Source organism: Podarcis pityusensis, assembly GCF_964106645.2.
Source record: "Podarcis pityusensis genome assembly, chromosome: 2".
Classification (NCBI taxonomy): Eukaryota; Metazoa; Chordata; class Lepidosauria; order Squamata; family Lacertidae; genus Podarcis; species Podarcis pityusensis.
Window position 1 is genome coordinate 33159792 of NC_138029.1, and position 20978 is coordinate 33180769.

The window sequence follows — 20978 nt, forward strand, 5'->3', positions numbered from 1 at the left end:
AATTCATAGTAAGTTGGTAATCTATAAGTAACATTGAAATTAATGAGACATCAGTGTGACTTTTGAATCAGGCTCAACAAGTGTGTAACCATTTGAACACGCTAAGGTTCAATGTAAATGTATTCTTAACGCGCCATGAAAGTATTTCTCATCATCGTTCACTATTTGGGAACATTGCCTACTAATAATGTCTGACACAGTACCGATAATCATAAATCACAACAATCATAAATCAACAAGACAGCCTCTACACACTTCAAAGATGTATTTTGTTAACAGGTACCAACATTATTAATAGTGATTTGCTTATATTTTTTATGGAATTACCTTTGCGTGGGGTGTGGGTTGCTACTCTTAAAAAATCCTGTTGCTAAGAAGTATAGCCAAAATGGTGCCCTCCCTATGTTGTTGTGACTTCTAACTTGCATCAGCCTCAGCCAGCATGACCAATGGTCAGGGATGACGGAAGCCAAAGTCTGGAAGGCAGCATGTTGGCTACTCCTGCTCTCCAAGAAGGAAAACTAGGAAAAGAACCTGTGAATCTTGCACCAAAAAACATACCACAGCAAGAAACTTGAAGTGATAATATGCAAACTGAGTGTTCACCCACAAAGGCAAGCAAACAGAATGGAGGAAACAGCAGCAGCATGGTGCAGACTCCTCAGATCTTGCTGGGATTAGCATGTTTATCTAAAGAAACTCCTTGCCTCACCACCATGCACATATAAAACCCTATGCAAGCATATCCTAAGAACGTTTAGGTGCCTCATTCATACTTACAAACTGAAGTTTTCTGGAAGGAAGCAGCGGTTCCTGAGCAGCCCTGCCCAAAGCTGGACTCCAACAATACCAAAGATGAAGAAGACAAAAAAACAGAGGAGGAGAACGTTCCCCAACATGGGAAGCGTGTCCAAAAGCAGCGTGACCAGGATGCGCATACCTGAGGGAGCAAAGGGAAAGCAGCCACTAAATGGGAGAAGTCCTGCTAAGTTGGGTTCTTCTTGCTTCGAAAGCTAGGCAGAAACTTGCCATCTGTGAGCTCGGTTCCAACCTTATTTTTTTTCTATTACTGCACCATATTAATTCCTGGCAGTGGTTATAGTCCGTCTTACTGTCCACCACACATTGCAGAGAAAATGACATTTCCCCTCAGGAATCTAAATTCTTCAACAGCTAATCTAAACTCATGGAAAACTATTGTCATGGCCCACATAACACGGTGACTGTGAAACTATAGATGGTACGGTGGTGGTTTCAGCACCAGACCACGGTACCCAATGCTGCCGCCTGGAACGTGAAAGATGGGGGTGATGCCAACCTAGAATATGTACAATGCCACCAAACATCTGGGCCTCTTAGAAAGTAAAGGATTGCAATTCAGTTGAGGCCCATGCGAAAGTCAGCAAGAAAGTCACTCTATGCACGGTGACTGTTTGAATGCCCTATGCCATATGTTTCAATCTACAGATGCACTCTATGGCGGGAGAGCAATGCTAACACAGAAGGTCTCCACATGATGAGAGAAAGTCATGTAAAAATCGGCTTTCAGCCATTACAGTCACCGCACAGAACACAGCCACGTGGAAGCAATTTTCATGCTGAGACTCACTAGCAGCCGGTATATGGTGGGACTCAGTTGCAAAGCCATCAGTGCATCTGCCCCATGTCAAACTCATGGCTGTCCTGCCCTACCAGTGTTGGTAGCTCTGCCCTTCCACACCACCTACTGCTGTTGGGAATGAAGCATGTAAAGCAGACCTGGGGCCAGCCCTACCATTAGACAGGGTGAGAAAACATCTCTAGGGTGGCAGCTTTACTATTACAGGGCAGCACAATGTCAAACTATTTAGGTTTTCACCACGATGGAGTAACACACCCTGCCTCTGTGTTGCCACACATATGCATGTCTATTCTAGGGGTTCCCCCCCCAACTTCCCTTCCTGAACTTCTTGCCCCTCTCATGTTTCAGCTGAACTGCAGTGGCCACCTTTCTTCTAGCAATTATCCTGTTCCTTCAGCATCAACCAGCAAAGTGTTTAACCAGTTAAAGTTTCTCTTTCACCTCATCTCTCTTTGCTTGGAAAATTCACCTGTGAATTTCTGTCTGCCACGGAAGTGTAAAAATCACAGGAAGGTAGAGACCCACGATTCTCATACGTCCGGGCCATTCTACACTCCTTTTGCAAGCTCAGAACCACCCTATTCCCTTCTATCTCAATACAAAATAAATTAAAATCTCCTTCCCCATCCTAATTCATTCCCTGCAAACATGCAGAACTTTACAAGGCAGTTAATTCGTACAAGATTAGGAACATTCGGTTGTGTAACAGAAAGACAAATTGATGGCGACTTAACTTGACATTTGCAAAAAAAAATCGATTTCACCCGACATCTCTGTAATATTCTGTTCATCCTCCATCTCTTTTTGTTCTCTCTCTCTTCTTTCTTGTCTCTTTCATCCACAACGCAGTTCATATTGATCTTATTTAAAGAAACCTTTAAAGCCATTTCTTTTACCTTTATACCTCAGCAAGAATTTTTCATTGTTATGTCATCAGATCGCCTCTTTTTTTTACTTGCTTCCTCCCATAACAAAATAATAGCCTGCCTTCCATATACTCACATATACCCCATCACCACCAGCACCTCCAGCCTATTGTTAAATGTCTTGTATTTGGTCCCTGCGTTTATTATTGATTCATACTTGTTCCTTGACTTGCTTCCTTATGCATCTGTGTGGTCCTAGCTTTGCTGCACAGGAGCGAAGATGAATTACCCGGGATTTGCAAACACATTAAATGAATTACACCCACAGTTAGACAGTGGCAGATAAATTCAGCCATCCATCAGCTCTGCTAGGTGGGGGGAAAAATTATGAGCAAGATACTTGAGCTATAAAATGATAAAAGCGACAACAATAACAACAGGGAACATCCTGCCAGATTAAGTTTAATTTAATGGGATTAGAAAAGCAAATAGAGCCTAGGAATTTCTGGCTTCTGACAGATGGATCACAGTCTGAGTACCTCATGTTGTCAAGGTAACTGGCTAATTTGACAAGATGGGTCCTTTCTTTTGCACTACAAAGCTTTGCACTCATGCATAGTGTTAAACAGAGGGGAAGGACTGAGACCCCAAATTTATCTAGATACTCTGGTCAATTGGATACACTGGACTTCAGATGCAAATGAAATTTCCTTGGAATATTTAGTTGCTGTTACTGTATTGATATCACTAGCACAAAGCATCTTGTTCTAAGTTTTATGGTGGTTGTTTCTTGTTTTTAAATAATCTGGAAATTATTAGGAAAATATACAGATAAGAGAAGAACAATTCATAATGTCCTAAATTATTTGACCAGTAACATGCTGTCAAGGAACCACAATCAACCTTTGGGAGTCCAAGAGAAGAGAGAGAGAGAGAGAGAGAGAGAGAGAGAGAGAGAGAGAGAAACCAAGATGCACATACCATCAAAATCCTGAAATCATTTTTCAGGATTAATTATGGGTAGGGATGGGGGATAAATTAAATTCAGTGTGCATTCTAAAGTGAATCTGTCTAATTCAAAATTCCTGGAAAAAATATGCAAACTGAAAACAGCTATCCTTCAAAAATTCTCACTTCTCTGAATTACATTATGTAGCTCTCAAACAATATAAAGTATACAAAATGCATATATTATTTTAGTACATTTATTTATTTATTTAACAAAATATATATAGTGCTTACATGACAAAAGGCCTCTAAGCAGTTCGCAAGGAGAAAACATACATTAAAAAACACACCTATTGGTGTATACAAAAATGCTTTATATTAGGAAAAACTGCTTGCAAAAATGTATACATCAGGAGAATTGCACTCAAAGACTTGCATCTTTTTTATTAAAGAAAACAATAACCTGAAATTAAGTTTGGAAAATACGAGAAATTCAGGGGGAAATGACACTGGCAGATTCAATCATCCCTGTTGATGGCGAGGGTCGGGCAGTCTCAGCTGCATACATGAGGCAGTCTTTCAAACATGGTCAGCTGGCTATACCTTAGTTTAATGTTTATACCTGCCCTTCACCTTTGCCAGAGCACCTTACAAATGTCAATATATGGCAATAGGGCAGGCATTCTGAAATGAAAATGTAAGGAAGTCCCCTGCTTGGGACTAGGATTGAAATCCCCACCATCTAGAGGGGGGAAAGTCCTGGCAAGAAGCACTGAAGACTAATAGAGCAACAATCCAGGAAGAGAGGCTGAGATTTAAAAATAAAAATAAAAATGTGTGTGCAAAAATCCCCAATTCCCTAAAATCATTATTTCAGTTCATTCTTCTCTCCGCTTTTCTTCAGAGAGCCGAGAGGAAAGTGAGCTATGTAGCCCATCTTGTTATTTCTGGAAGGTCAAAGAAACCTTGTTTCACACTGACATACCCAGATAAAATGGATCATATGAAAAGCATTGGTTGGAGAAGGACAAAAAGCTGTCATAGCATTGCTGAAGATGTGAATCAGGGGCAAAGTAGCGTTGTGATTTTTTTTGGGGGGGGTCCCTTATTCACAGTCCCTGGATCCAGCAAGGATTCAAATTGCTGGAATAGCTAGACAAGTTTCTCAGTAATGGTTCTCCAAGTATGGGATGTTAAAGTAACAAAGGAAGTGGCTCTGGGCCAAACAGCCAGTGGGTACCCCCACCCCTTTGTTAGAAAGACAAAGGTGGAGTTAATGTGTGAGAGGTAGGAGATGGATTCAGGCTGAAGCTTGCGAGGCAGAGCCATGCCTGATTTTTGCTGGAATTCAAGGCTGTGGCAGTGGAAGAAGCAAGACCTTCTTGGGGTATGGATGGTGTGAGCCCCTCCATCATAGGCTCAGGTTGCACATACATGTAAATAAACCATATGTCGACACCAGTGTGTCTGCTGTCCCTCATTAAAAAGGAAACCTGGGTAAGTGCCTGGAACCTGCTCGGAGACGTGCAATAATACAGCAAGGAGCCATAGGTTGAGCATACACTCCAGAACACTGAAATAAGTGAAATCCAGTATGGTCCAAGGACTTGTTATATTTGAAAGAAGAGTAATTCCCTTAAACTAAGCTATACTTGGCAGCCCTAGGAAGAGGAAGGAATTTGTTGGCCTCCAGATGTGGTTGGACTCCAACTCCCATCATATGTAGCCAACATGGGCAATAGTCAGGGATGATGGGATCTGGAGTCCAGCGACACCTGGAGGGCAGCAGGTTCTCCTCTCCTATTCTACATCATCTTTCATACTAGTGCAAGCATGTTTCTAGTAGTCTATCCTCTCTTTCCCATCACATCTCCTTGATGCCTCCAAACTCATTTTTAAATTTTCCTATAAAGTGATTCACATGAGACCCTTTTCCAGAAGCACTGTTCAAGCAAGGGAAACAAAATAGCAAGTCCTCGCCAGTCTGTTTGATTAATTATTCACTCTTTTTTTGAGGAGATGGCTGAGATGGATGGACTATTCATTAAAAAAGAGCACATTGGTATCAGGCTCTACATAAGGGGAGTCACAATAGCAGTCAGCGTGGTCAAGAGATTTAGGCGAGCGCGTTAAATGGGATTTTGGAAAAGATGTAAAATGTCCCACTTATTTCCAGATTGTCAGAAATAATGAGCTAGTTCAAGGGGGAGAGAAAAAATGGGGAGAAAAGAGATTTTACTTACTAGGAACTCTGTTAATGGCTCTCAACGGCCGGAGTACCCTGACGGTCCGAACAGCTGAGAAACTGACATTCTGCAAGTCCAGAGAGTATTCCAGCATGCTGAAAAAAAAGCAAGAAATAAAGGGAACACATCAGAGTTCTGCAGGAAAAAAGTTAGACGCATCCCAAATCAAACAATCGACACATGGTGTCAGGAGAAAAACTCCCTAGCAGGACTTCTGTCCGTGACTGAACGGTCCTGGAGGAATTAATTATGGATTTAATTATCATATCAGAATAAAGTTCATGAGCAAAAACTGTTCTATAAAGTCTCCCGTCCCTCTTATCGTCTGCATTTTTAATGCTCTTTTACAAAAAAAAAGTTTCTGAGGGCCGAAAGTTTCCCAAAGATTCTTTTACCATTGAGGAATGAGAGCATCCAGGGAGGAACTTTCCCAGTTAGCATAAAAATAAAACACTTTTGATTTGTTTTGTGGTTTCAAGACATGTGACCCGGTCAAAGGCCATTTGAGCAGGAGCAACGTCTCCGTTTATGGGATCATCTTGGAGCAAGCTATATGTACCTATATGAATTATCTGACAGAATCATTTTCACACAATAAAAGACTCGTGGGAATCACTCCAAGTGAGGCCTCATGCTGATGTCAGTATGTGGAAGCATTTTTTCACCAGTCAATTTGCACCTCAGTTCTCTCACCTCTGAAAGTCCTCTGCCAAAACGTCTCATGACTCAGATCATACATCATATCTCCTCAGGTCTTTTACTGGCTTCCCATCCCCTTCTGTATCTAGCACAAACTTCTCTATAAAACTATCCTCAGCCTTCCACCCCCTCCCTCAAACCGCCGGCCTCTTTTAGCTCTTGATTCTCATATGCCTCTGTGATTTTGTCTCCTCCAACATTAACAGGCCAACTGAAAATCTCAGTCGAAATACCTAAATCTGAAAATCTGAGGCTCACTTGAACACCCCCACCCCATTCTTCCCTGCTGTATTCCATGGATGGAACTCACTTCCTGAATACGTGCAAACTCTCTCCCTTCAAACCTCTTCGCAAAACCCATCCATTCCATGTGGCCATGGCACACCCCTTCCGTCTTAATTCCCAAATGTAACAAAGCTTTAAACTTCTCTCATATCTTTGTCTCTCTCTCTCTCTGTGTCTCAGATTGCGACTTCCTTGGGGACCAGGACCTCTTAATTTTGGCTATAAATCTCTGTACAATACCACTGATGTTCGTGACTGGACTTAACTGTCAGGGGTCCTTTACCTTTTTATACCAGCTCTCAATGGGGACCAAACCAGCATGGCAAGAATTCTTTCTTTTTTTTCTTTATTATTTCATAAAATGTATATGCCACTCTTGTAAAAACACAAAAACAAAAAAACACCTCCAAGTGGTTTACAATAAGGATTAAGCAATAAAATCAGGAAAAAGTTACAACAGTACTTTAAAATATACAAAAAATAAAATACTAAAGCGGATTAAAATTATTTTGACTTTCTGAGCATCTTGGTAAAGGTAAAGGTAAGGCTTGTCTAAATAAAAATGTTTTTAGCGAGCGTCGAATACTACAGTGAAGGCGCCTGCTTGATCTCAGTGGGCAACTTGGGGCGCTTTGGAGGTTTCCATGCCCACTCCCCAAGTAAAAGTGCCATGTCCATATCCCCCTGCCAAGTAAGATTTGCCCACACACAAAGCCTAATGTTGCTCTGTCCTTTTCTGTCCTGATACAGCTCTATGTTTTCCTACGTAATATCAATATTTCTTTAGGCCTGTGGGCTTTGCAATAAGTAAAGCTGTCAAAAAAATGTTGCCTGTGGAACACTGAAGAGCTCTGGATTGTTTTTTGGTAAAACACAGAATGCGAGGTTTTTTAAAATTAAAAAAAGAAGTTAAAAGCTTTATTTAATTTGTTCCAAAAACTGCTTTAACAAGAAACAAGCAAAGCCAGAGTTCTTCAGAACTCAACAAGACAGACTCACATTGTAAGTTTGTTGTGAGGCTTGTAAAGCCTCCTGGAGGACACAGGCAACCACCAGAAAGAAAAGTTTGTGTGAATCTGTAAAGAAATACAATGACACCTTGGTTTATTAACTTAATCCATTCCAGAAGTCTGTTCTTAAATCAAGGCATGCTTTCCCCTAGCAGCGGGGGACTCAATTTACAAATGGAACACACTCAACAGGAGGCGGAACATTTTCTGCTTCCAAGGCAAAGTTCACAAACCAAAACACCTACTTCTGGGTTTGCAGTGTTTTTAATCCAAGTTGTAAACTAAGCGGTCCTTAAACCAAAGTACCACTGTAATGGAATGTGCACTCAGCTACCTAGTCATCATTTTAAGGTAAGAAAGCAACAAACCCCACCTCCCCCCCCCGCCCCACAAACAGACCATGAAGGAAAGTCAATCCCTTTTACGCCCCCTACAAAAAGCCCATGGAACTTATTTGTCTGCAAACTGTCAGGTTTAATCCACTCCAGAGGGACTCCTGTGCCACGACATTTCATCTACTTTGGTCAAAAGCTGGAAGAGGTTTTGCCGCTTAATGTTCCATACTATAGTGAAAATGGGGGGAAACAAAACAGAGTTGCTCAAGAGCTGAAGTACAGATCAAAGCAGAGAGCGCACCGAGCAACACAGAAAGAGACTGGATTTTTTCAAAGTGCAGATATTATTATTATTATTATTATTATTATTATTATTATACACCAAAAGGCAAATCTCGGGGCTTGTGAGAGAAGTCTGAGCATTCTTGCAACCTTATAACCATCAACATGCTTCTCCAGGCATCCTTTTCCCAGCCATGGAAAGGCAGGAGAACTGTGGAGAAAGAATGCATAAAACTCTAAGAATGTCTCGCAGTCCTTTCCGGCAGAGAGAAGTGGCACACTGGCTTGCAAACAGAAATAAAGCAGCCTCTTGGATGCGCTTTCCCCTAATATCCTATCCATTCAGCTCAGCATCTTTCTGTTTAGTTTAGTTTTTCTTATCTTCCCCTAGCAACAAGCATTCCAAGACCATAATGTGAAGTAAGATTCAGCTGAGGAAACTAATGCTGGTTTGTTTCTCTTCTGGATGGCAGTTTTGCTAGAGATTCGGATAAGGAAAGCAGTTTTGATAAACAAGTTCATTTCTCAGGTGAGCCTGTCTGGGAACTTGTAGCAAAATAAGGAAACACTTGCTGCAAATTCTGGATTCACTTTTCTTACATAGAGGTACAGAAAATGTCATTTATGAGCCAACTCTGAACCATTCACCTGTGCAGAACTGCTTCGAAGAGAGACTACTCCGAACATGCAGAATTTAGGAATAGAGAGCAGAATTCAGTGTAGGAGGGCAAGCATGTGGGAAATGGGGTCTGCTTACAGAATAGGACTTTCCCCTTGTCCCCTTGCACACCCCCTAAAGCTGTTCTGCCCCACCTCAGCCCTCCAGAGCAGATTTAGGGGGTGTGGGGTGCATGGGAGAGGAAGTCCTGTTGAGTGGACAGATCCCATTCCACACATGCAACAACTAAGTTTATCAGTGGTCATCCATGACACACCACAAATCACAGCTATAGATGTACAACATAACCTTCATTTTACCTAGTGGAATGTACCTGAGTAACTTAATGGCTTACTATATTCCTTCTACTTAAAGGTAGCTGCTTGCATAATAGCAATTTTGCAAGCATCTTCTAAAAGTTCCTTTGCAGCCAGAACCATATTTACTAGATTGAGTGATGTCTGATTTATTATAATGAGAAATAGATGCTGTCTCTGCATGGCAGAGAAAAACTCCAGTGCAAATAGACATCAGATCAACACACAAAGGGTGTCAGAATGCAGATCTGTTCTCACAATGGGACTTCCCCTTCCTCTCCTCTCCCTGCCCATCAATCTGCTCCAAGGGAGCTGCAGGGAACAGAAGGGGGTGGGTGGGATTCCATCACAACCCAGTCAGGCTGGATAGCTCAGTTGGTTAGAGCATGGTGCTTATAACGCCAAGGTTGCAGGTTCAATCCCTGTATGAGATGACTGCATATTCCTGCATTGCAGGGGCTTGGACCAGATGATCCCCAGGATCCCTTGCAACTCTACAGTTCTATGTACATAACCCTTTTTGAGGTGTTGTTTCCTATGCTCCTATGTTTCCTATGGAGTACCAAACCAGTTGCGCAGTGATTCCCCATGCTGCAGAAGCACCTTTAAACTCTACAATCCCTCCTGTAGTGCAAGCAAAAAGAAAAAGAAAAGACTCAAAAGACAGAGGGGGCGGACGGACTTGGGAATAAAGAGAACACCAGTCTACTAAAACCAAGAGATCTGAAAACATTTAAACTGCATACAAAGCCAAATCAGAGCAGTTCATTTTGTGCTGACGGGAAGTTTATGAGCAAGTTGTGAATATGCATAACCGCTGTAAGGGAAAAATGTGAAAAGAAGGTGAGAGCTTGGAGGAGCATCAGATGTTCACAATGTGGGAACCCCTATAAGAGAATGATCCTGCAGATGTCCCTGTCAGGAGGAGAAGTGCCCACATATGCGTATGGTGGATTGAAAGTCACCCAGCTGAAGCAGGGGTGGGCAAGATGCAGTTATTTTACTGGAGGTTAGAATGGGATTGAAATCTCTCTACCCCCGCCTAACTAATTCTAATTTATCACAGCATCTGAGAAGTGTGGTTTAACAGTCTTGAATTGCATTTTGCACGTCAAGAAGGCATATCTACAGCACGGGTACCTGAGCAAGGGAGTAAAGAGCTGTGCGCACATCCCCTTTCAAAATATTCCATTTGCAGACAGGGGAATTCTGTCTGTCCATTTCACCAAATTTCTTCAGGGGCAAGGAATTTTCCCAGCAGTTTTTTGGTGTCAGGGACTGGCAGGGTTCTGAAGAGTGTGTGGCAAAGGCTGGGCAGGGGGCAAGGGGCAGAGGCCAACTCAAGAGAGAGAACCAGCTAATTATGGGGTTTTGTGCCACTCAGGAGGCTAGAGCCAAGGCTGGAGGAAGGGGAAGAGCCTGAGCAGTCAACAGCAGGAGAGGAGGTGCAGGATGTGGAGGAAGAGGCTGTTCAGGTGAGGTGCAGGGCAGTTGAATCCTCACTGTCCCCTGGAACCAAGAGGGGCTTGAATAGGCAAGCGCAGAGGCGACTTCTGTATTGGAGAAGTCACCGGTCACTTTTGCACACTCCATCCGAAAAGAATATTTAAGCTGGGAGGGGGGCATGGTCCCACTGTTGTTTCAGCTGTTCAGCCAGGGCACAAGCCTGGGCAAGTTAATGCCAGCTATGTAGTTGCTAAAAGCGTGTGTGAATGTGTATTTGGTGCATCTTAGAAGCTTCTGTGAAGCATGCTTTTGTTAACGAAGAATTAAACTACCGGCTGTTTGTCCTCCTTGGCTGAGTGCGAGCAGGACACCTGGGGGATGGAGTTCACCATTTGCAGGGACACCTGGACAGGGTCCCCCCCACACACACTTTCCCCTGAAGGCTTCATTTCTTTCTGCTGCTTCAAGTAGCAAGAGCAGCATCTTTGTTGGCAACCTAGTCACTGTTTTGCATCCTCCACAATGCCATAGTCCTAGCATTGCTCCAGAGCAGGCATAGGCAAACTCCGGCTCTCCAGATGTTTGGGACTACAATTCCCATCATCCCTAGCTAACAGGACCAGTGGTTTGGGAATTGTAGTCCCAAATATCTGGAGGGCGGAGTTTGCCTACGCCTGCTCCAGAGCATGGGGAACTGAGCAGGTGAGGAATGGCAGCTGCCACAAAAGAATGGTGTAGAACATTTTCAGAAAATTCTGCAAGGTTGCTTTCTTTTTCTATAGGGTAAGGGTGAGATAAAGAGAAATATCTGAAATGTTCTCATTAAAAACATGTCTTCTGGGGAATTTTGGGCCAACCCTAAGGGAAAATTAGTACCTTCACCAAATTACAATTGCCAGGATTGTGCTTTTGAAAGTTATGAAAGTTCAACTGCATCAGTACTATACTAATTTTTAGGAACCACACAAGCACAACATTGACTGATTTGGAAGTGGCAGAGGATTCATGAAATGATATGTTTACTTGCTCCATGTGAATCAGCCACAAGATGGCTCCCTGAGCTGAAGACAGTTCCAGACTGGTTACAGATGATAACATGAGGGTGGGGGGGGGGGGGACTGAGCTAGAATCTGAACTTGGTACAGACTTGTTTGTTTCTTTGTAGGACATTTCAATGAACCTATAATGGGCCCTCCATTATTCTACAAAGAAGACAGGTGGTTGCTGGATCTTGTTAGATTCTAATTGGGAAAGAAGCAGCAGTCTTCATAGCCAATCACGGGCATGGTTCTCCATGGGGATTTCCAACATGCAAATTAGAAATATCACACAAGGAACCTTGGGGACCTTCTCTAGAGCAACGCACACCCAATGTCAGCACATCCAACCCACTTCATTTCCTGAGGATGTGAAATTATATACAAGAAATGACTGGGCTGCATTTTATTCTTCTTAAAGCTCTGCCATATATTCTTTAAAGTACACCATAAGATCTTCCAGGTTGGATGTCATGGTTCCTTATTATCTACAAAGTGGAGCAATCAGAATCGAGACAGAGCATTAAGCAATCAGGGGACAGAAAGAAAATGACGTCTAGGTAGCTTACATTGTATCTCTGGAAAAGCAGAGAGAAATTTGAAGGCTTTGTCACCTGCAACTATCACTCAGCCAATGTCCATTATATGCTGCTCACTATCTTAATCGGGAGGGCAATGAATCTGACACTCCCAGCTCAAAACAGGGAACACAAGTACGTGTAAAGCCAGGGATCTTGGCAAATGTGGCTTTGAAAATACTGACATCCATTGCTGCTCTAGACTTGGGTTGGGGTATATGCTCTAACACAGAAGGACTGCCATGCTTACTACTAAGATTATCTATCAGCGTTAATCTTCTAACTCCAGCTCCTAAGATGGCAACATTATGGTACAAACTATATATAGGTAACCTGATGGGGCTTTAAACTGCTTGCTTATAGATTTTGCAGATTTCTTCTCCTGCCCAAATACTTTGTGATTTCAGAAAAGTCTAATGATAACAAAGGGTGTTTCAAGGTCCAACTCCCAATCTAAGTATCTAGCTTCTCCTGGTTGCATTAGCCTCGCTGACTTAGGTCATGTAACACAGTTCAAAAACACTTGAATAACGCTCAGGAATAATTAAAATCTAGAAACTGAGGCATGCTGCCAATTTGAATCATTATCACAAGTAGTTAATGGTAACAGTTCATATATCTTGCAAAGCACTCGGCTATCAGAATTTGATGGATTGGACATAAGCATTGACAGGCCTGCAGCCAACAAATGGGGTTGGGGACCAGTGCCTCCAAGGATGCAATCCTATGCGCATTTACCCGAGAGTAAGCACCACTGAGAGACGCGGGTGGCGCTGTGGGTTAAACCGCAGAGCCTAGGGCTTGCTGATCAGAAGGTTGGCGGTTTGAATCCCCACAACGGGGTGAGCTCCTGTTGCTCAGTCCCTGTTCCTGCCAATCTAGCAGTTCAAAAGCACAAAGTACAAGTAGATAAATAGGTACTGCTCTGGCGGGAAAGTAAACGGCATTTCCGTGCGCTGCTCTGGTTCGCCAGAAGCAGCTTAGTCATGCTGGCCACATGACCCAGAAGCTGTACGCTGGCTCCCATGGCCAGTAAAGCGAGATGAGTGCCACAACCCCATAGTCATCCGTGACTGGAACCTAACAGTCAGGGGTCCCTTTAAGCACCAATGAACATAATGGGGTTTGCTTCCAAGTAAACACTGACTGAACTTTAAGTTGGTATGGCGCCCCTCCTAGAAATAACATGCATTCGAGATACCCATGTTGATTTTTTGCAGCTGTGGCCCTCTAGCTGTTGTTTGACTCCAAGTCCCATCAGTCCCAGCCAGCATGGCCAATGGCTATGGGCGATGGAAGCTGTAGTCCAGCAACATTTGTTGGGTCAAAGGTTCCACACCCTGTTCTAGTGCAAGCTGTCTTGAGATGCATGGAAATATGTACATCTGAGGATATATATATTTGGAATGATTTGCTACATTGAGAAAATGTTTCACAAATATTTACTTTAAAAAAAATTAAAAGCTTCGGATACTGCATTTTAAACCTAATTCCGAAGACAAGGACAATTCCGTCATCATCTCCTGCGGCATGTCCCAGATCTTCGACTGGATATTAGCCAAAATGGATCTGGAAATGTGCTGCTATTCTGCAGCAAAACCTCCAGTGCTAAAAACAAGGTGGGGGTGCACGGTGTAAATCCAAGGAAACCAGTCTCTATCCTATTGCTCTGATCCTTACATTTGCTGAAACAGTCATAACTGACCCATATTAGAAAGGGAACTCCTAACTCAGTATTGATACAGTCACTCGTATACTGTACATTATATACATAGAAAAACTAATGAATAGACTGAACAGCAGCAACTCATCTGTCACAATTAGCTGCTTCATACTAATAATGAGAAAATGCAAAGGGAACATAAAGGTGATGAAATTACATTTGGGCTCATGGTAACCTTGGAAAGTGAGTTACAATGGGTATTTGTCACCTCACTGTTTCAGGTGGCTGGTTTATGTCTAATGTCGCTTTAGTTTGATGGCTGTTTTAAGAAACATTATTATGATGGGAGGTTTATTATGTTGACATTTTGGTTTCAATATTCTGACGAGGATTGAGGTCTGTGATACATGTTTTCAATAATGTCTGGTGTTCTTATTTGTTACTGCCTTGAGCATCATCTGAGAATTAGGTGAGATATACCTTTCTTCCCTGCCCCCGCCCACATCTTGGAGGACAAGGTGGTTCTACATAGGGGGGGGGGTCCCCAAGGTGGCTAAGCCTCAACAAGATGGCTGCATCATGTGCCCTGTCCTCAGACCATGCTCTAGTAAATAGTTTGCATCCCATAGATTTGGAAACTAAGACTGAATACACTTCTGTTTACTCTACATCCAGTGTGTTCCCACTGCTGGCTGGGGAAGGGGTGCACATATGATGTTAGCCACAATACATAGGGTATGTATCCTGTTGTTTCTTACGAAATATCGTGTTTTTATGCACTTTTCTCTGAACCAGTTTTGATCCAAATTGAGAAAAAGAACATCCCAGCTACCTTTTAAGCTAGTAATGGGTACACAGCCTAAGTACCATACTGAGAAATCTAGCTGCTAATTATACAATTTCAAGATAATTTGCTTCATTTTGGTAATGCAGCTTCATTTAGGTATTAGGAAGGCACTGGCCCAGCGCCCAGACACCTAACCATTATATGAATTGAGAACCAGCTCTAGCACACACCCAGCACTGCCCTGAATTGGCCTAATTTCAGGTGAAGGTTGGCAGTGGTAGTGAGCAAGCAGTTGAGCCTGCCCAACTGTACTGATATTTCCATATTTCCAACTGTACTGATATTTCTGATAAGGGACCCCAAATTCCCTGGAATCCAGTTCTGGGGTTGGGGGAAAACCACACTGCTCTATGATATCAATTCAGTACATCATCTGGAACCTTTTACATGGTCAGGTTCTGTAGCGTCACTAATTCTCCTGCCCTTTGGGGTTTGTGTTTAAAGGAAAGCATAATGGCGCTTTAAGAAGTCACAACTCAAACTGCAAAGAGGCAGAAAATAAGAATACATCATATATTCACCAACTCTAAGAAGCACTTTAGTTTCTTCATATTTTGGGGGTGAAAGAATTCGCCCTCGGTGCTTGAGGAATTCACACTTTTAGATGTTGCACTTATATTATTCTTTGGGTGGCAAAGGTCTGCCTCCCAGCTTCTGTCAACCTTTAACTACTCTTTCAATATCCATTTCCCAGAATTCCCTTTGAAATAATGGCCCATGATTATGTGATTCATCAAAACTTCTCATTTCCATGAGGAGCTCTGTTCTAGCCAAAGCTGTATTTTAAAAAGAATGAGATCTGATAATATGGCAGCATTCTTTCTCTAATCTCCAATGAGCTTAGCTATAATTAGAGGGGAGTGTGGCAAATACTATATCCTCTATGAGTAGTGCTAATAGTTGTATTATACTGTCACAAAGAAACAATTTCTTTTCCTGGAGTTCAGTCTGGACAACCTAATACGGCAAGGCATAATTTTCAGGGGGCCCAGCTGCATGTAGAACCCCCTACATCAGGCACCCCCAAACTCAGCCCTCCAGCTGTTTTGGGACTACAACTCCCATCATCCCTAGCTAACAGGACCAGTGGTCAGGGATGATGGGAATTGTAGTCCCAAAACAGCTAGAGGGATGAGTTTGGGGATGCCTGCCCTAGATAATGAATGCCACAAACTCAGTTTGATTCTTTGGACACTACCAGAGTGAGCATGGCACCTCACGCCTTGTACACAGACTCTGCTAAGCAGTAGGACTTAAAACAAAAAAACCTATGCCAATTTAAAACATAGCTCTTCAACATGCCCCATGTAGAATTCAGCCCCTAATTGCACATATTCAGCTCAGGGATTCTGGACCTACATCAATGCCTGCAAGAGGTGGTTCTGAACTGAAGATTAAGCTATCTTTTGGAACAGAACTGAGGATGGTGTCCATCTAAATAGTTCCATAAGTAAACCTTCCTCTCCCTTCTCCCCTTAAATCAGTTCTAGGGAAAATTACATGAAAAGGACAACAAAGACTTTAAAAGAGAATGGGAACCATTTACAACATATATGAAGAGGCAACATAAAGAAATGGACTCATTGGCAGGGTTTGAGTAAACAATCACAACTGTATACAACAAAAAAGAAGACTACAGTATATGTATTGAGAAAATTTTGGGGAAACAATACACAGGATGAACAATATGGGGATAAAACAAAACGTGAGTATGAGGGAAGTCCAGGGGGAGGAGGGTTGAAATATGAAAAATTGTTAAAGATATATTGTTAGAAGAAGTATACATGGAAAAATCAATAAAAAATATTTTTTTAAAAAAAATCTGTTCTAGGGTTCCCCCCCAATCCTGCAGAGCAGATTTGGCAAGGCTGGGGGCACGCATGGGGAGAGCAGGGGAGGAACTTCCATTGCGCAAGTGTAAATCCTTGTGCTGACCAAATGAACTAGTTGGATGCTGCCTTTAATTATGGACTTGAAAGGCATATGAGAAACAGAGGGGAGGTGGCCCCAATCTCAAACTGGGATTACACATGCCAAAGGCAGCTGCTATAAAAGTGCATATGGGTAGGTAGGTGGGAACAACATAATGTGCTGCACTGCACACTGTGAAACACACACACACACACACACACACACTTACACTTATTGTTGTTAGCCGCTCTGAGCCCGGCTTCGGCTGGGGAGGGCGGGATTATATATATATATATATATATATATATATATATATAATTATTATTGAAACCTTTCCCACTTTTGCAGTAATAAAATCCTTTCCATGGGTGATAACCAATGCTAGTCATTGGGTATCACTCTATCTTATTCCACTTCCAACAGCTGTGCTCTCTTATTAACCTCACTTCTGTACTGAAATAATAATGTCCAACAGTAGCAGGAAGTAGCATTACCTAAAGCAGAACCACAAACTGGACGTGGAAAAAGGTAAAGGGGAGGCTATTGTGAAACTTTTTGCCCCTCTTCCACATCAATGTGCTTTTCTTTCAAGCACAAAGCTTTACTGTGTAAGAAGGGAATAGGAACCTGTGGTCTTCCAGATGCTGTTGGACTCTAATGCCCATCAATCACAGCCAGAGCAGTCAATGAGCAAGGGATGATGCGAGCTGTAGTTCAACAACATTGGGATGGTCACAGGTTCTACAATACTGCTGTCTAGGTTGAAGTGAAAAGTTATCAGGCAGAACTTTGGAAGAAAGCAGGATTGCCATGCCGTGAACGGACTTTTCGATCAGGAAGCTGCCCTGCCTGGAACATTTCCTCAAACGTGAGGCTCAAGTCTCTTACACTTGTATTTATGTGAACATATGATAATTTTTATTATGAAGGAGAAAGACAGGAGAGAGAAGCATTTGTATTGCAAATGGACATTCTGGCCCAAGCTGGTTTCCTATTCATCTCTGAAGCTGAAATGAAGCAAGAACTGCTTAAAGCCTCATGTGTGAAATGTTCTTAGATCCAAATCCTGCTGCATACAGACAGAAACTCTGCCAGGCCTGGATCAGCTACTACAGCTTGGATATTTTTTTAGCTTGCACAAACATTTTCTCCTCATAAGCCTTGGCCTGACAGTCATTAAGGGCAGTGCTCGCCTGATGTTACATCCTTAGTTACCTCTGGCAACATGTCAGGTCCTGCGCTTCTCAAATGTAGCTGCCTTATCTGCAGATGGAAGTGGGAGATATCCTTTGTGGAGATGTTGCATGGGAAGGAATAGTAAAACCTATCAGGAGAAACCCCACTCACAACAGATCTGCAAGAGATGTTATTTTAAAGCAGTCTAGTACTGGGTCACCCCATTAGATTTCCCTGCCTGCTGGCTCAGAGGTGGGGGAATCTGAAGCAGAAAAATAGGCAACATTCTGAACACCTTACAAGTACCTTACTAGAATGGAGAAAGGTGTGCCATTTTAGTTAACAAAGTAAAAAGGAAGAGGCCTGTGTCCTCCTCAGCAGTGAAACAAAGGAGAAAGTCAATGAGCTTGGGGAGTGGGAGAGGGGGAAATGATATTTCATTTCACATTTAAACTATGGATCTTTTGTCAGCCAGATTGCTTTTGACAGGGGCCAGATGGGAACAGTTCAGACACTCAAAGAGAAGGAAAATCTTAAAGCAAGAGACAAAGCTGATCAAGCAGAAGTCAATGGCAAAGCTGTAATATGTCTGGACCAAAAGTCTTATGCCCATATGCCTGCAGAGCTGTGAAGACCTGGCCCAGAAATGGCACTGGGGTTGTGTCACTGTCTGAATAAAGAAAATTTTGTTATATAGTTTTATTTTTATATATATATATATATATATATATATATATATATATATATATAATGAACCCCAAATACCCTTCAAGCTGGGACTCACTACAAGGGCTTTCATGCATTTATTTTTTTTTGCAGACAACACATGACAAATGACAGTGGGCGTAGGCAGCTATTGATGCATCTTCAAAACACTGAGTTAGAAAGTGCTGCTGCCGGACTCCAAATCCCATCAGCCCCAACCAATGGTCAGAGATGATGGGAGTAGTAGTCCAGCAGCATCTGGAGGACCACATGTCCACCATCCTTGAAACATACACTAGGCAGATGCCTCCAGTCTTCAAAATAACCCTCTTCCCAGAAGCCTCCGCAAGCTGTAGCTCTGGTCTGAAACCTCAGATGAAACCCTTATGAAACCCTGTCTACAGTCTCCTTTGCAAGCCTGATATGGAACCCTACCCTAAAATTTGATAAACTAAGGTAGGATAACATGTCATTTCACCTTCAATATGGATTTTCACATTATATTCTTCTCCAGTTATTAAAATGAATAAAACTAACCAAGAGGCAATGTAATGGAAACGGTTCACATTCAGATAGTTTAATTGTTTGGACAAATAATGCCATCATGTTAGCCCCAGAGAAGATTAATCAGATAAAGGACAGTGGTTAGAGAAATGGAACCAGGATCTTCCCCTTCTGCAAAATGGGAATAATTTTGCCCACACAAGATTCTTACAAGAGAAGTTTTTTAAGTAGCTTTGCAGAGTACTTTTCAAATTAAAACCAGATAAATACTAAGTTGCTGCAATTGACAATTGTGCATAGGCTCTCCTGGTAGTCATCTTCCTGCAGAGCCGGCAAATCTCATCTGCAGCTGGAGACCAAGAATAGGGTTGATTTTGAGAAAGGCGTATCTTCCCAGAAACATACATTTCTTTTGTTCAACTGTTGCCTCTGGTCAAATAGTTTTTGCAGGTTTTGTAACCACACAAAACCTGTTTACTAGAAACAAATGGGATGAATGCAAATGGAGATCTTTCTTTCATGCTGCCTTTAACAATACAGGGGTGGGGGAAACACACCTGTCTGTCTCCAGCCCTTTAAACACCTCACCCACCCGCAGAACAGAACTGCTCAGTACATGACAACTTCAAGCAGGAAGAAGCTATAAAAATGTCTCAGATTTCTGGGTGAACTACCATCAAAATAAATGGTGCAATTACAACCCTACAAGCTCCATCCCCTCTTCACTACCCCAAATCCCTCCTGTCTGTCATTTCCCAACTTCCAGGCTCTTGGCTGTTCATCTTTGAGAGTCTCCGCTGAGGCAGCCAAACTGCTTCTGCTCATATACTCCAGGCAAGGATCATTACCGAAAGCAAACTGGGGATAACCCCGAGGAAGATTTTGTCCAGACTGGCCTTTGAAAGGTACATTAGAAGGGCTTTTCTAAGCACATTCTAATCGGCCCCAAAAGCCTGGCAAGAAGAAAAGACTGCAGATGTTATTAGACTGCGTTAAATTGGCCAAGAGAAAGCATAGGAGGGAAGCCTAGGCTGGGTTTCAACTCAGCCAGCTTAGCACATGTTCAGAATTACATGCTGTCTTCTTTGCACGCGACTCTCAGAATGCATCGGTGAGAAAAAGAGCAATGCAACGTAGATTCTGGATAAGAATACAAACGTTCACAAATCTGCTCTGCATTCTTCAAGATTTTCCCCCAGGGACAACTTTGAGCTTGTGAGCTGCATCCTCATAGTTACAGTGATGCAACTGGGCCTCTCCAGGGTAGCATGTGCCCGAATGCAAGCTCAGCTAGCCATACCTAGTATCTACAGATTTGCTCTGACATACAGGGACATAATATGAACACCCCTAGCTTCCATTTAATTAAGTTTTTGCTCAGGAGAAGCAAGCCTCACCCCAAAATGTCGTTGGATTTGCCCTGTTAAATAAATTAAGATAAATGATGATGATAATTAATAATAATAATAATAATAATAATAATAATAGAGACGTTACTGGTTCCAAGCTATAAAGCTGATCAAAACAGCAGGAAGTCTCATTCTGCTTTCCCTGCTACACATTCAGTCCATCATCGGAGCCTCAGAGCTTAGCCAAAGTTAACAAATGCCCAGAAAATCTTGGCAATATCTTTCTAGGAAGCCTGACAAATCTTATTCTGCAGTGAGGGAAGAGTAGCCTTTCAGGAGTTTCATAAAACAAACTTCTTTAAAACAGGAATGGAGAACCTGTGGCCCTCCAGATGTTGTTGGACTGCAACTCCCATCATCCCTGACCATTGGTTATGCTGGCTGGGGCTGATAGGAGTTGATAGCCCAACATCTGGAGGGCCACAGGTTCTCCAT

General features: G+C 42.5%; 1 protein-coding gene across 13 annotated transcripts in view; it reads right to left on the minus strand.

Moving 5' to 3' along the window:
* The window catches only part of CACNA1G (calcium voltage-gated channel subunit alpha1 G), a 327715-nt gene that overhangs the window by 139275 nt on the left and 167462 nt on the right, over positions 1-20978 (minus strand). For all 13 annotated transcript variants that reach the window (XM_080993532.1, XM_080993526.1, XM_080993530.1 and 10 more), the window contains exons 4-5: positions 5679-5776; positions 781-940 (exon numbers count right to left, since the gene is read on the minus strand). In XM_080993532.1, the coding sequence (XP_080849658.1) occupies positions 781-940; positions 5679-5776 (258 nt within the window). The remainder of the gene's footprint in view (positions 1-780; positions 941-5678; positions 5777-20978) is intronic.